General features: G+C 38.1%; 1 protein-coding gene across 1 annotated transcript; it reads left to right on the top strand.

Annotated features, from left to right (window-relative positions):
* The first annotated feature begins 1,509 nt into the window (after positions 1-1,509).
* On the top strand, positions 1,510-5,699 carry LOC140935653 (uncharacterized). The gene is made up of 2 exons (XM_073385223.1): positions 1,510-1,594; positions 4,335-5,699. The coding sequence occupies exon 2, from the start codon at positions 4,350-4,352 to the stop codon at positions 5,331-5,333; it is 984 nt and encodes a 327-aa protein (XP_073241324.1). The 5' UTR covers positions 1,510-1,594; positions 4,335-4,349; the 3' UTR covers positions 5,334-5,699.
* Positions 5,700-13,645: the final 7,946 nt, after the last annotated feature.

Genomic DNA, 13,645 nt, shown 5'->3' with positions numbered 1-13,645 from the left:
AGTGATCCTTCTTGTCCTTTGAGAATGATTTTGTTCTTTCTGACTACAACTTATTTCAAAGACTTCGAATGTTCGGTGAAAAGCCGACACATTTAATTCTGCAATGTTTCAAGATGTTTCGATTTCATTACCTCGTCACGAAGTAACGCCACAAAGGACCAGACGAAACTGGAGCAGCAAATCTGGACTAAAGCACCTGAGAGACGTGTATGTACCATTTATTCACTATCTTTTATCCTTGTTGGGTCTTGTTTCACCCACAAGTTGGACCGATCGAAGTTTTGGACTAACTCTTTTGCTCCTTGTGTTTACTCAAGCGTTCCATAAAATATCCATCCAAACGTCCATAAACAACACAGAAAACATGCCTCAGGTGACACGTTCTAACAAGTCCGCTATTAGTATCGATAATGACACATCTGATTTGTGACTTCTCGCCAACTTTGTGCTATTTTTGTTTAAAAAAACGAATGTTACGTTTCTTCCAATTTTGGTCAAATGACAAATAAGCGTCAAGTCAGATGTACATAATACGTCATTATTGATAAAGTATGAGATTGCCCAAATATTTTATGATTGGTTTGATAACCTTAAAGATGTCTTCCAACGAATATGTGAGAATTAAGTACATAGGTTGTTGCTCATGGGAGATGTTAGCCACTAAAATACCTTAAATTTAGGGTTTGGTCAAAACAGTGAGAAGATGTCCTTACTTTAGGCTAAATAATAGGAAGAGATCGAATTAGACAGTAAAAATAAATTACTGAGCATTAAGTTTGATAAACATAGAAGATGATAAAGTTGATTAGATTTGAAGTTGTCTTTTCTTCTTGTCGAACAGCCAAACCAAAGTCAGCTAATTAATTATGCAAAAATGAGTAGATTTTGTCGTTTTTAGGGGGGGTCCCTGTAAATCCCAGGGAATTCAATATTGCGACCTTATTTTTTGTCGAGGTTAATATCTCACCACACCCATCAATTGTGCCAAGTTTGAGCGAAATCCGTGATTTGAGCATTATCACCTCCTGCCTGGTTCTCTCATGGACACACTCTTAAGACTAAAAGAGGTTTTGGCTTCCTAAAATAACTAAAGAGTTAACAAGTCTAGGGAGCCAAATTACATAGAATAAATTGTAATATTAAGGTTGGAATAACACAAAAACACAACACAGATGATGAAATCAGCCATCTTCACTCGCCGTCCGCTGACCGCTGCTGAGGATCCGGATCGGACTGATAAATACGTGAGATTTTACACTTTTATACTCTTTAACTCTCTACTAAAAAAACAATTGATTAAATGATGGAAATTGAATAGCCACAAGTCGGTTCAGATAGCAACTAACTGAAAAAAAAGAAAACAAAATGATCTGTTCGAGTCAGTCAGTACCTTCAGCTCGGGCGGTTCGCGCCGACTTCTTTTGGCAGATTCATCTTGAAATCAAAATATCAGAACGCTAGCGTGCGTGACAATATTTACAATGCTCATGTAGGATTTCGTGAGTGGGAGTAGCATGAATTATTCAGTGTCACATGCATTTGATCTGAAAGGAATCGGTGAGCACTGAACGTTTCACGAACCTCGAGGCCTCAGGTATTCTTTGCTTTTTTTTTAGCATTGCAGTGTGTAGTGTAAACCCGTTTGATACGCTTATTGAACTTGCCTACTGTGAAACATAACACGTACATAAGCTAAACATATTTTTATTACAACAGCAAATCAAATCAACAAACACTGACGAAGGACAAGTCGCTTTGTTGCGTTTTTCTCTTCGGTAATCCGAAACTGGCCATATTTGTTTACCATTTTCGGCTATGTAGCCCAAAACTAATCATGGTCCTTCGAATGCACTACCAGGGATCACATCTAAGATCTGAAACTTACGATAAAATATGATCTTCGATCGTTAATTTGCATATGGCATATGATCGGTTTTCACGCTCGAATACCTTCCTCCTCTGACGGTTTAAGAGGCTACAATTACAAGGAATAGTCGTCTGAGATTGCTAAATGTTCCTCAGTAGCATGACCAAAGTATATCTTCTAGGACATGTACTCAGTACAGTAAAAATTTGGTTTAAATGCTTTGTCATCTCAGGCGATTCCATGCTCAGTATGTTGTTTTTAGAGCATATGGTTTTCATGTGATAATCGTCCGGGTCGCCTCGTTGTTATACGCCTAATTCAATAAGGGACGCGATTAGTGCCGGCGGCGATCGCAATCTGGCAAAATCATGGACAGAACGTTGGAGGTCTCCCTCTAATCGTCCGCATCGATTTGACTGACTTGATCGTTCCATTTTTCTAAAAAATAACAAAAATAACTAAATAAATAAACGAACGAACGAACGGGTGAATGAATAAGACGACTGAGGCCAGTGACTAAGCGTTCGACCGAGTCGAACGGGTCTTGACAAACTGCGAGCCAGCACGCGAGGCATCGGTAAAAAAACAGGAAGTAAAAACTGCAAATTTACAGATGAGGAGTTGAGCACTCATTATACTGATTAGGGTGAAGCACTCATTGTACTGATTAGTTAATGTTTTCCGTATTACTGTTTTCGATTTTTGTTGTGTTATTATTTTTTTTTTTTTTCAATGATTCTTCAATGGACTTCGTGGCTCGCATTACTCGCTGGCTAGAGTCGAACTGCTGTACGATTGTATGGGGACCAGGCTCTCGGTTTAAAACGGAATCCCTAAATTTTTATGCAGTGCTTTTGCTTCCTTGGAAACTTTTGTTTTCCACCCATTTTAAGCCCGGTAGCCAATCGCCTACTTTCTCTTGCAACCTTTGTTTAAGCATATGCACATAAATATTTAGACGAAATTTGAAAGATACTGTATGAACGAACTGCGACAATGGGAAAATAAAACATACAAACGTAAGAGGTCTATAACGAAGGAGTCGGTAAATGACTTATCTTTTAAATACCAAGATAGCATTTTATATCAACCAGAGGAGTTGAGGTGCGTGCGTCGCTGTGCTGGTGAGTAACAAGGTGTCCTAAAATTGCCGCTGCTTGGTTTAGTTTTATCCGGATTTAATCTTATTTTCCCTTGTTTAAAACTCCTTTTCATATACCAGATACAAGCGTAACAAAAAACAAAAGGAAAAACACAAGGACAAAACTGAACACCATAAACGTTTGATGCCGCACTACAGCAAAAGCCTCAAACATGAATACGCTCTAAGTCAGTCAACATATATTTCCCTTGCTCAGGGCTCCTGCCTTGCTTTAATGCCTTAACATTCAGTTAATTGCAGACTCTACAATGACCTTCCTTTTTTATCTTTCTTCTCCGCGTGACAAAGAGAAAAACAGGAGCGTCATGACTTTTGTTGTTAAATTTTCTCGAATGAAATCAATTACTGAACCTCTTTGTTCTTTGTATAAGCTTACAGTATTTAATCGAATAAACGCCGCGGTGCTTTTTCACGCCTCAACTGCGGTCGAAAGTTGGACGCGACAAACAATTATCGTTTTAACTACGGTGTTATCATCTTCCGTATTAACCTAACAGAATTAACGTCTTTTAATTTTGATTATATCGCCGCGGCGCTTATTCGGGGGTGTGCTTTTTCGCGTAAATATGCCGTGATTCCTAGTGTAAGTCATGCGAGTTTACTCTTGAAAGCTTTTTCTTTTAAATTTCGTCTTATTTGCCTACATACGGACTGCATAATGTAATGAACAAGACGAAGGGCAAATCCCTTGAAAACAACACATGAACGAAACATACATTAAGCTAAGTAAGTAAAAAGACCCAACCTCGTTCCCAGGGTTCTCCCGTTTGCTTCGAGAAGTAACCTGCTTGCGGCCGGCTGGTCATGTGGCTCCCAAAAGCTGGGAGCCAACAAGGGCTGATTTAATCATGGGACGGGAAGGTAGTATTGTGACCCTTAAAATGTAGTTTTCGATTTCGACTTTCAATGATACATGTCAATAGATCACAATGACCAAACTTGGAAACGTTGGCCGAGTCAGTCCAAATTGGCGCTAATTGTACTGATAATTGATTGGCGTGGTAGCTCAGCGGTTTAGTACAGCTCTAGAAAATGGCGGATTATTTCACACGTTTTGCGAAGAAGAAATAGCCGACCTTTACTGAACAGTTTTAAAGAGGATCACCTGTGAAATAACAATAACATGCATTGTTTATGGCTTTAGAAATTGTTAGTTCCCATGGATTCTACGATATTTTCAAGCTCTTTAAAGCAAATTAAATAAACTAAATAACAATTAATCCTCTCATCTTCAGAGTAAATAGAAGTCTTTCCACGGGACTGAAAGAATGTTTATCAGACTTTTATTGTTACTTTTTTTTTCAGTCACACACGAAAGAAATGCAGTTAAGGGCAAGGCTTGCCCAGAGTGAATATCGTAACTGGGTAGAAGTGGGACAGGCGTTGCTAATTCTTTCAGAGCCAGTACAGGTTCATACGTCAGTAGTGTTCAAGGCCTTTTATGATGTTTTGACCAGCAAGGTAGGCCCTAGAACAAAGTGTCACTGTACGCATGCGCCTGAAATGCATCATACGCCCAGCTGTAGGTGGGCGCAAGCCATTATAAGCTACCATCGTGAGCCATCGAAGATAAAATGGCTGGTCTCCAATAGCTCTAAGTGGCATGACCCTGTTTCAGGACCATCGGAAATCGCTTCTGTTTTTGCTGGCGGGCAACTTGTAGATGGGCTACGAAATTTGCAGGCACTTCGATTCTGTTCTTACTTCAGTATATCAGAAAAGACCCTTGGCGACGTTATCGATGTTTGGAGGAAGCTTTGGGCAAACGCGCCAAATCAGAAAATTATCCACCATGATAAACGTCGGGCATTTGATGCAGTAACAAAACTTCTCCTCGAATTTCCTTTCAAAAGTGGCGCTGACAGTGAAAGGACCTTGAAAGAAATTGAATCCATAGAATATTGGGATTTACCGGTGCTTCAGACAGCCGAGATGAAAGTTGCTTGCAATTACCGAAAAATGCTAGAAGTCAAAAGACGTAAAAAGGCAAAAGATATAATGGACTTGGATGCTAGACTGGATAATGTGGAATCGTTTTTGTTTACCATGAAGGATGATCACCAAAAGCACACATCAGTACCCTTGCATGATTCCCTCCATTGGTTCATTAATTTGTTTGTATTTAATGTTAAAACTCAACGACTATTGTTACCTTTATGTCTCTTCCTAAGTTTGTGCTTTCGTCAAATTCTCAGAGTCATTGTTATTGTTGTTCTCATGGTCTTAGTTGGTTCTGTGACAATGCTGTTGTCAATGGCAACCAGTAAATTTGCTGTTAGGTGTACGGAGCCTTCTTGCCTCTGAACTGTATTGGAGAAAAGATATCATCATGTTAATCTAAGTCCATGGTCTAGAATTTTTAAATGGTTGACCTTGTAAGATGTTGTCATGGGTGCAACACTACTACCGTTTGACCATGTCATGTATTTGAGGTACCTTGATTAGGGATTGAACTCCATTGACTGCCAGCTTGTGAGTTCCATATTTACTCAGAAGTGCCTAATAATTGAGGTGTATTTTAAAAGTGTAATTATATACCGCATTTGCTCGAAAGAGCGCCACACTTTAAAGCAAACAATCGCTGCCCCCGGATTAGCCTGTTAACGGCTCCAAGATCGTGTGGAAAACGAATTTGCGTAGACGGATTTGTAATTAAGCATTGTTTTCGATACCTCATTCCGCTATGATTGGTCAATTGTCACAGTTACTTCTCATTTGGCGTTGCCCGCGCAGAGTCTAACAAACATGTCGAGCACATAAAACCCTCCTACACCGCACTTTTTGACGTTTTGACACAAGAAAGGATTTTTCACCAAGTGAGTTGTAGTGGGCGGATTGCGGTATTTGAAAAGATGCTTACAGGCTCGTCCCTTCTCCCGCCGTTTTTCGCTCGTTCGCCATTTCTCTGCCCGTTCGCCATTTCTCTGCCCGTTCGCTTTTTTCGCCAGTCTTCACTGACCGAGAGCCTGGCCTAATCGTATCAAGAAAAGCTACCTGAATTCGAGAATAATAGGTATTTTTATGCGTTGTTATTTTTTATCGTTTATTGCCTTGTAAGGACAAAAAAGATCAACGTGAAACAAGAGCTTTCACGCGCGGGAAATTTCAACATTTCCGATAACCTCTTTCGGTGCGACCGAAGTAAGGAGCAACTTCAACCCAGGGGGTTGGTAAGAGTTAAAGTAGTCAGGACAAAACATACGACGCAGTAGTGGTAGTGTGAGGTAAGTGCTGAACAGACGAGTTTACCAGTTGCATCCTTGTGTTCTATTTCGGGCTTAGCCTAGTGGCAGCAACTTTTACGCAAAACTAGATGCTCATCTTGCTCGTTAATATTGCCGTAAGGAACTAAAATATCGGCTCGAATAGAAGCGGCTGAGAACTTATAATCCAGTTAGTTTGATCTCATACGCTTTGGTTGTGATTTTGTATCTACTGGTTATATTCTGTTTCCGAGATGGCAACATTCAAATTTTGAACTAGAGAACTTTGAATCTACATGCAAATGAAGTTTATACTTTACAGTCGTTCGTTAGAACACGGATTGACTTATTAGAATTAAAATCACATATTATTCATGTATTGCAAGGGGTAGTAAACAACTGAGGAGTAAAATTCAACCCGCGTCTTCTCAGTAAACATTATGATGTATTGTCCTCTTTGAGTGAATAGTACACGTGCTTGGTACTGCTGAACATCTCTAATATGAACGCGCTGTATACCTTAATGTGCGACTTTTCGGACAGGGTTAAACGAAACAAATCGAAGCAAATTCTCCGTTGGCGACTAATACACTGAAGGGACAAGAAAACAAAAGACTGAAAAAATCGCACCTTCCTTTTACTGTGACGCGAAGTTAAACAATTAAAAAAGACACTTACGGTACTTATAAAATTTACTTCTCCGGCTTCAAGTCCACACGTTTCTCTAACAGCCTAAAGATTCGGCTGTAATTGCTTAACTTTCCGAGCAGAGACAGACGAAACTAATTGATCTATAAAAAGCAGATTTCAATTTGGCAATGACTCGAATAAATAAACTAAGGATTAAAAATAGATGGCACCTTTTTACTGACCCGCGAGGTTTAAAACACGGCTCAATGCCCCCACACTTACTGATAAAATTAAGTACTTTCTGTAAGTAAAAACCACACGCGCTTTTTGCTAACTTATCGTTCATGCAAGTGCTGTTTAATGCGCAACTGTTTGTTTTTATTTGCAGTGAAAAGATCACACCAGTTTTATTCGGCCGCTTGGATAACTGACTAAAATCTTCGCAATAACGACATAAAAGTATCGGGAGAAGCACGCGGTGGGTTGATGCAATGATGCAACTAAAAGATCAAGTTTTCAGTTCACTGCCTCAAAGAATAACAATTTGAGGACGTCTTCACTGCATATGAAAATGCTTCTTCTAAAAGAATTGCTTTCTATAGCTCCTTTCCCGTCGGTACCCTAGTGAAATTTCATTCTTCACAGATCAATTCATACTCCCCACCCCCCGTGGTACACAAGTTTGTCAAGACGAAGGTTTCCGATTTATATTCAGACATTATTCAGGTCGGTCCGGGAAGGTGTCACCTGGAACAAATGAACTATTGCTTTAAGTTTGTTAGGCAAATTCAGGTCGCTACAATAAGCCATTTCCATAATACGTTTCAGTAAAATCCAACTAGTGGTCTATTATCAATGCTGCGTTCTGATTGCTTGAGCTACTACTAGGCTATATGTTATAGCCCACTAGTAGCGGACCAGGTCCATGGACAGTTTTTTTTATTTTTATAAGAAGGTTTTGCACCAGGTCCATGGACACTCAAAAACAGAAATAGTGCCAAAAAAATATTTGACGAGACACTGTCGACCAATGCTCATGATTGGTCACAAATATTTAGTTGTGCTTACATGACGTACACTCTGCTTGCATTCAAAAGTTATCACCAAGAGAGGAATTACGCGCTCCAGTACAAAGACTCGCATCACCCGTAGAAAAACAGGCTGGAGTTAAGAATTCATTGCTTTTAGAGCAATCATGACTGAGTCACATCGCAATTCTCCATAGTTGATGTAGCTTCAGTTTAAGCTACAATCCATGCCACTTCTTCTTCTTCGAGATCTGGATCTGTAAATCACTATCCGTGAGAATTTATAATCGTCCTGCTAAAAGCGCTAAGGAGCTGTGCCCAGTGTGACAAAACATTGCAGGAGACATTCATGGACAAAAAGAAAGTGGCTTAGAATTATTCAGATCCAGGATGGACTTTGGAGAAATTAAACAACCTAAAACCCTTTTAATCAGCCGCAATGAACAGCTTTACATTAAAAAAGAGTAGAAAATCAGTATGTGTGTCACGACCTTTCAGTATGAAATAAGCGGCAAAAAATTCACATTATTTTGCTCAGTCAAAAGGTTTTCCTCCGAAAACAATTCGATAGCTGGAACAAGCAGCATTTTGGCATGAGATACCACCCCCCCCCCGTTTTTACACTATGTAAGCACAATTAAACATTACTGATCAATCAGGCATTGTTTGTTGTTGTTGTTGTTTTTTAACCTTATTTTTGCACCAGTTCTGTTTTTGTTCATTTCTCATTATTGAAAAAAAAAACTGTTGATGGACCTGGTCCATGACAGGGGGTCCATGGACCCGGTCCATGAAAGTGGTCCATGGACCCGGTCCAAAGTGGGGGTCCATGGACCCCTGGTCCATGTTTTGTCCTCACCCGTCTGCAGCCGTTTGATAAACCAATGAAATTCTTCTCTTCTTGTTCGTTTGTTTTTGTTTGATTTGTTTTCAGGTTCGTGTGTAATCAATTTCAAGTTCAAACGAAAATACGCTGTGCAGCAGTTGAAGTTACCAAGGTACCTACCTCATGCTACAATTTCTAGAAAAAAAGTGGTTAAAGCAAAAAGTTGATTAAGGAGTTTTAAAAATGAAGAATCCCCAAATTTAAAGGACAGAGTTTACAAACCTGAATCTTCATCAAAGATAAGTCTATCTATAGAATATGATTTAAAGCGCTACACGATGAGGTACCAGGAATCTGATTTACATCTTGTTGGCCTTTATTCTTCTTTGACTTCTGCTAACAATCTTAATCTTCCTACTCTTCTAACTCTTTTCTACTTTTCTACTCTTCTCTACTAACTAGTTCAAGTATAGTAGCGGTTTTTATAGCCAAGGCTGGATATGTTTGGGCTAGCTAACCGGGAGACCTTCACTATTGAATATCTTATCGCTAACATTGGAACAGGTTTGCTATTGTTAGGGAATAATGAGATTAGCCTACGCACAGTCGCAACTGACAAGTACCAAAGAACAAAGGTCATGAAGCAGCTCTGACACCACAAACACGACCACCTGTAAAAGAAGTAACATCTGACAATGCCAAGCGAATAACATTCCTAATATGGCAATAAGTAAATTCGCGAGCTAAGCATAAATTCAAGTACAAGTAAAAACAAAAGATCAAAACAGGAAAATAGTACGTGGACAAAAACAAGGGTAAACTAAACAAAAACTAAACTTAAAAGAAAAGATAGATCTGTCTTAAAAATAACTTTCAAAATACTTCACAACAGTATTCTCTGTTGGATATAGGTATGTTGCATTCCCAGGTTTGTAGTTTGATCATTTGGTCAAAGAAATTGTTTTTTCCATCCTATAGTCAATCGACCTTTTTATAATTCGCCACATTTGGTAGTCATTATTACTAACTCAAACGGTATGTTGGACCGTATCACTCAGTAAATGCACTATATTGTGTGTCAGGAATATTCAGTTATCTCCAAACTGGACTAAAAATATCTACTTCTATACAACATTTTTAGCTCACTATTGGTCATCAATATTACTAACTTAACTGAAGTATGTTGGACCGTTTCAGTACTGATATATGATATTGTATGTGAGCGTTAAGTAACGCCAGATGAATTGGCTTCACGCCCAAAGGCCATACTCGACCATACAATGGTTTTTTTTTAAAAAAGGCATGTATTGGCAGTTTTCATTTATTCATGCGCAATCAAACATTTTAGGGGAAGAATATAAACAATTAGCAAAGTGTCTTGTGATCAATTAGGTAGCATAATAATATCCTTAAAGTAAAACAGTTTCCGAAAGAGATGTTGTACGTTTTCATAAATCTGTATCAGACTCTGTATTGGACTGTAGACTTAATATCAAAAAAGGAAATTTTATGTGACTGAATAATTTTCACTTTAACAGTATAAAATTTTTTCACTTAGCCAATATCCTGCTTAACTAGAACTTTGATGAACTTAATTACTTTTTGCTTTCTCTTGGAGATTTCTCATTCTTTCCGATCCTTTTTGTTCCTGTATACGCGGGGTTATTATATTGTCTTGGCGAGTCTTTTGGCCGATCACAACTTCTTGGTGACGTGATTAAGACCCATGGTTACGAACTCCTTAGCCTCCTCTTGTCCACCGTCATGGTTGGTTGTTAAGTTCTTTTAATAACCCAACCATAACTGGACGAAAAAGACTTGTTCGCAAGATCCAAAAATTGAAATAAAATCAATCACTGCCGGGCGGATGGGTTGGCAACATTGTAGTGATTCGTTTATTCCTCCTCCAGTATTAAGTAATTATTTAATTTCGTACATAATTAGGTACTAATTTTCTTTTGCTGTATTTTTACCTCTTTTATCTGTTTGGTCTACCGCTAATTAAACTTCAAAAATGTTTTGCAGTTCACCGAAGGAGAAAATATATTGCTCTTGGTTAAACGCTTTTGATCAATTTTGGGAACTACAATTAGTTCCCGTCACGTTTTCGGTTGTAAGCTAATTCCGTTCAAAGTGGAAATTAGACAAAGAAAGGTAAGCGTTAGCTTTGGGAACTTCGGAACGCCTATTAAATATTCCGCAGTGCGCTTAAAAAAGTCGGAGAAACCCAGTGTGATACACCTGCAAGAGTTATTTTTTACGTAAGTGTTACATTCCTTTCAACAGACACTTCTCTACTCGTCATGACGTATGAAAGGACGCTTAGCTACGAAGGACGCATTACAACAACATCAACAACAACAACATTAACAACAAAGCAGAATATTATAGTTATTAAAAAACTATATTTATAAATTTCATCAAGTTGTGGATCTGTTATGCATCAAATTTGAACCCTTTCAAATAAACATTAGTTGCACATCTTTCACTAATTTCGATGCTCCTAAATCCCTCTTACGTGACAAATTTTTGGGGAAAATTCAATAGATCTGTCCTCAGCTACCGTCAGCATATTATCCGATCAGTCTGGTCTACGGTTCGGGGTTCTTTAATCGCCTTCTCATCTGTCAATACAACCAACAATAAAATAAAGTAATAATAATAATAATAATAATAATAATAATAATAATAATAATAATAGCTTTATTATTACAGAAAGAAGATGAGAGTTTATCAGAAACTGTAAAGAAGACAACACCTTTGCCCCTAACTCCGCCCCCCCCCCCCCCAAACCCTCCCCCCCGCCTTCTGCTAAGGAAGAACTGGTTGTTTTCCGTTGCTTAGGGGCGGTAGGAACTTAGAAACAATGAAGACGATAACAAAAAAAAAATACATGTAATAATGGCGTTATAGTTAGGGACTAAGTCTTTATGTTTTAATTTTAAATTCATGTCCCAGCATGTTACTTATTCTTTGGGTACTTTCACTATAAGTAGGATTCTTTACGGATATAAACCGCCTGTGTCAATATAGAATTGACCTTTGCAAATATTAGCTTTTGTTGATGCTGACTTCACACGGTATTTTAAAAAGTTATGGATAACTGAATTTCCTTCCTTCTCATACCTAGTCCAGCCAATAACATTTTCACAACTATATATTATTCTGTGAGGTTCAGACGAAGATAGAGAATATTAGTTTTCGAATAGTGTTACGGCCGTTTCAAAAGGATAAATATATTTCATACACAACCTGACGTACTTGTAAATAACTAAAAATTTTAAGGAATGATTTTTGAAATTATTGCAAAGTCATTGGTGGTTACATAGATATTGTCCAATTCCAATATTTTGAATATTAAATATAAATAGGGGCACTTAGCAACGGATACATAGGTCCCGAATTTTTATTCTTGTATTTGCAGCTAGCAAATCATTTGCTAAAAACTCATTTTTACTTTCAGATATATTTTATAGGACTGGTAATACGACACCCTTTTTTACATTGGAGATTGAGAGCTGTTACGGGCCAGTTTTGCAGTTGATATCTTCTATGTTAATAAAATGCTCGATCAAGTTGAGACTCGTAAACTATCAATAATTTTAATTTTATACTTGGCCGCGCAAATCAAGCGGAAAAAGTAGTTTACGATACCGGCTGATTCTGGTTTTCTTGGCTGGCTAACTCTTTTTTTCTCTTACCGCATTTTAAATTTTTCATTCCAAAGGGTACCAGTAGTATACATAACGAGTGGAAAACACTAAAATGTAATTCTAAGACTAATTACCACCAGAAGTTTCATTCAACTTGCCTCAAAAATCAAGCTCAAAAGATACATTTAACATTTCTTCAAAACAAAAATAAAAAAAGCAAAGAAGAAAATTTTGCTGGTGTAAAATAACGTCACGCCTTTAACCACTGCCATATATCGTGGCAATATTTGGCTGGGTATCGTGCGGATACTGGACGGAACCGACATTCTTTTTATCATTATTATTTTTTTAACTAATGCGTAGGGTAGGATCACTGTACAGTGGAGGATAAAGTTGTAAGACTTTTAAACAGTTGTCGCCGATACGGACCTTTACTACGAATATGAATTAACAACTTAGCATTCGAGTGATATCCAATCGTCATTGTTAATAACGTAGCATAATTATGTTCTCAAATGGCCCCATCGAAACAGTGGGCAATGTTTCATGGAAAAAGTGTGTGCGTGCGAATGCTGGAGAGATGGAGAACAGACCTTCACGTTCAGTGACGATTAAACAAAGTTTCAAACTTAGGCATAGCATAGGATTATTGTAACAGTCTGGCATAAAGCTGCATGTGAAACCCTTTTTTTGTCGTTGTTGACTTACAGGAAGTTTACGAATATGAATAAAAAAATTTAGTATTCGAGTGATTCGAACGGTATCTATCGTCGTAATTAATAACCTAATGCAGTAATTTTCTCGAATGGCCCCATAGAGACAGTTGGCAATATTTATGGAAGCCATGGAGCGAATGCACACCAGCATTTTACCATTTTTTGCCTATTCCAAGAAAACGCCAAATACAAAGGCTGAAATTTAAACAAAAGATAGAAAACAATAACTTTCATCTTAAACTCCGCAACCCCTCAACACTTGGAATAACAAGCTTTATGGGGAACCATTTTGTTTAAAACTTGGCGAAACTGTTACAATAGGTATCTCAACTGACAATTACCCGATAATATTAGAACATTATTATCCAGGAATGTTTGTGGGGAAAGGGCCAATAAACACACAATTGAATATCATACTTGACAAATAACTCACATCAGATTTAGAAACGCGGCCTTAAACTTAAAGCCGATATCTTAGAAATGCGATTTTCAAAAGCACCGAATTTGACGTTAAACTTTCATACTTCCGGGTCCATTCTGCATAAAAAGCTGTAAGAAAG

The sequence above is a fragment of the Porites lutea genome, chromosome 4, assembly GCF_958299795.1.
Source record: "Porites lutea chromosome 4, jaPorLute2.1, whole genome shotgun sequence".
In the NCBI taxonomy this organism is placed as follows: Eukaryota; Metazoa; Cnidaria; class Anthozoa; order Scleractinia; family Poritidae; genus Porites; species Porites lutea.
Note: the sequence above shows the minus strand (reverse complement) of the source record. Positions and strands in the feature narration are given on the sequence as shown.

Bases quoted from the DNA above. Each gene is read 5' to 3' on its own strand.
- LOC140935653 (XM_073385223.1), top strand. From the start codon at position 4,350: ATGCAGTTAAGGGCAAGGCTTGCCCAGAGTGAATATCGTAACTGGGTA.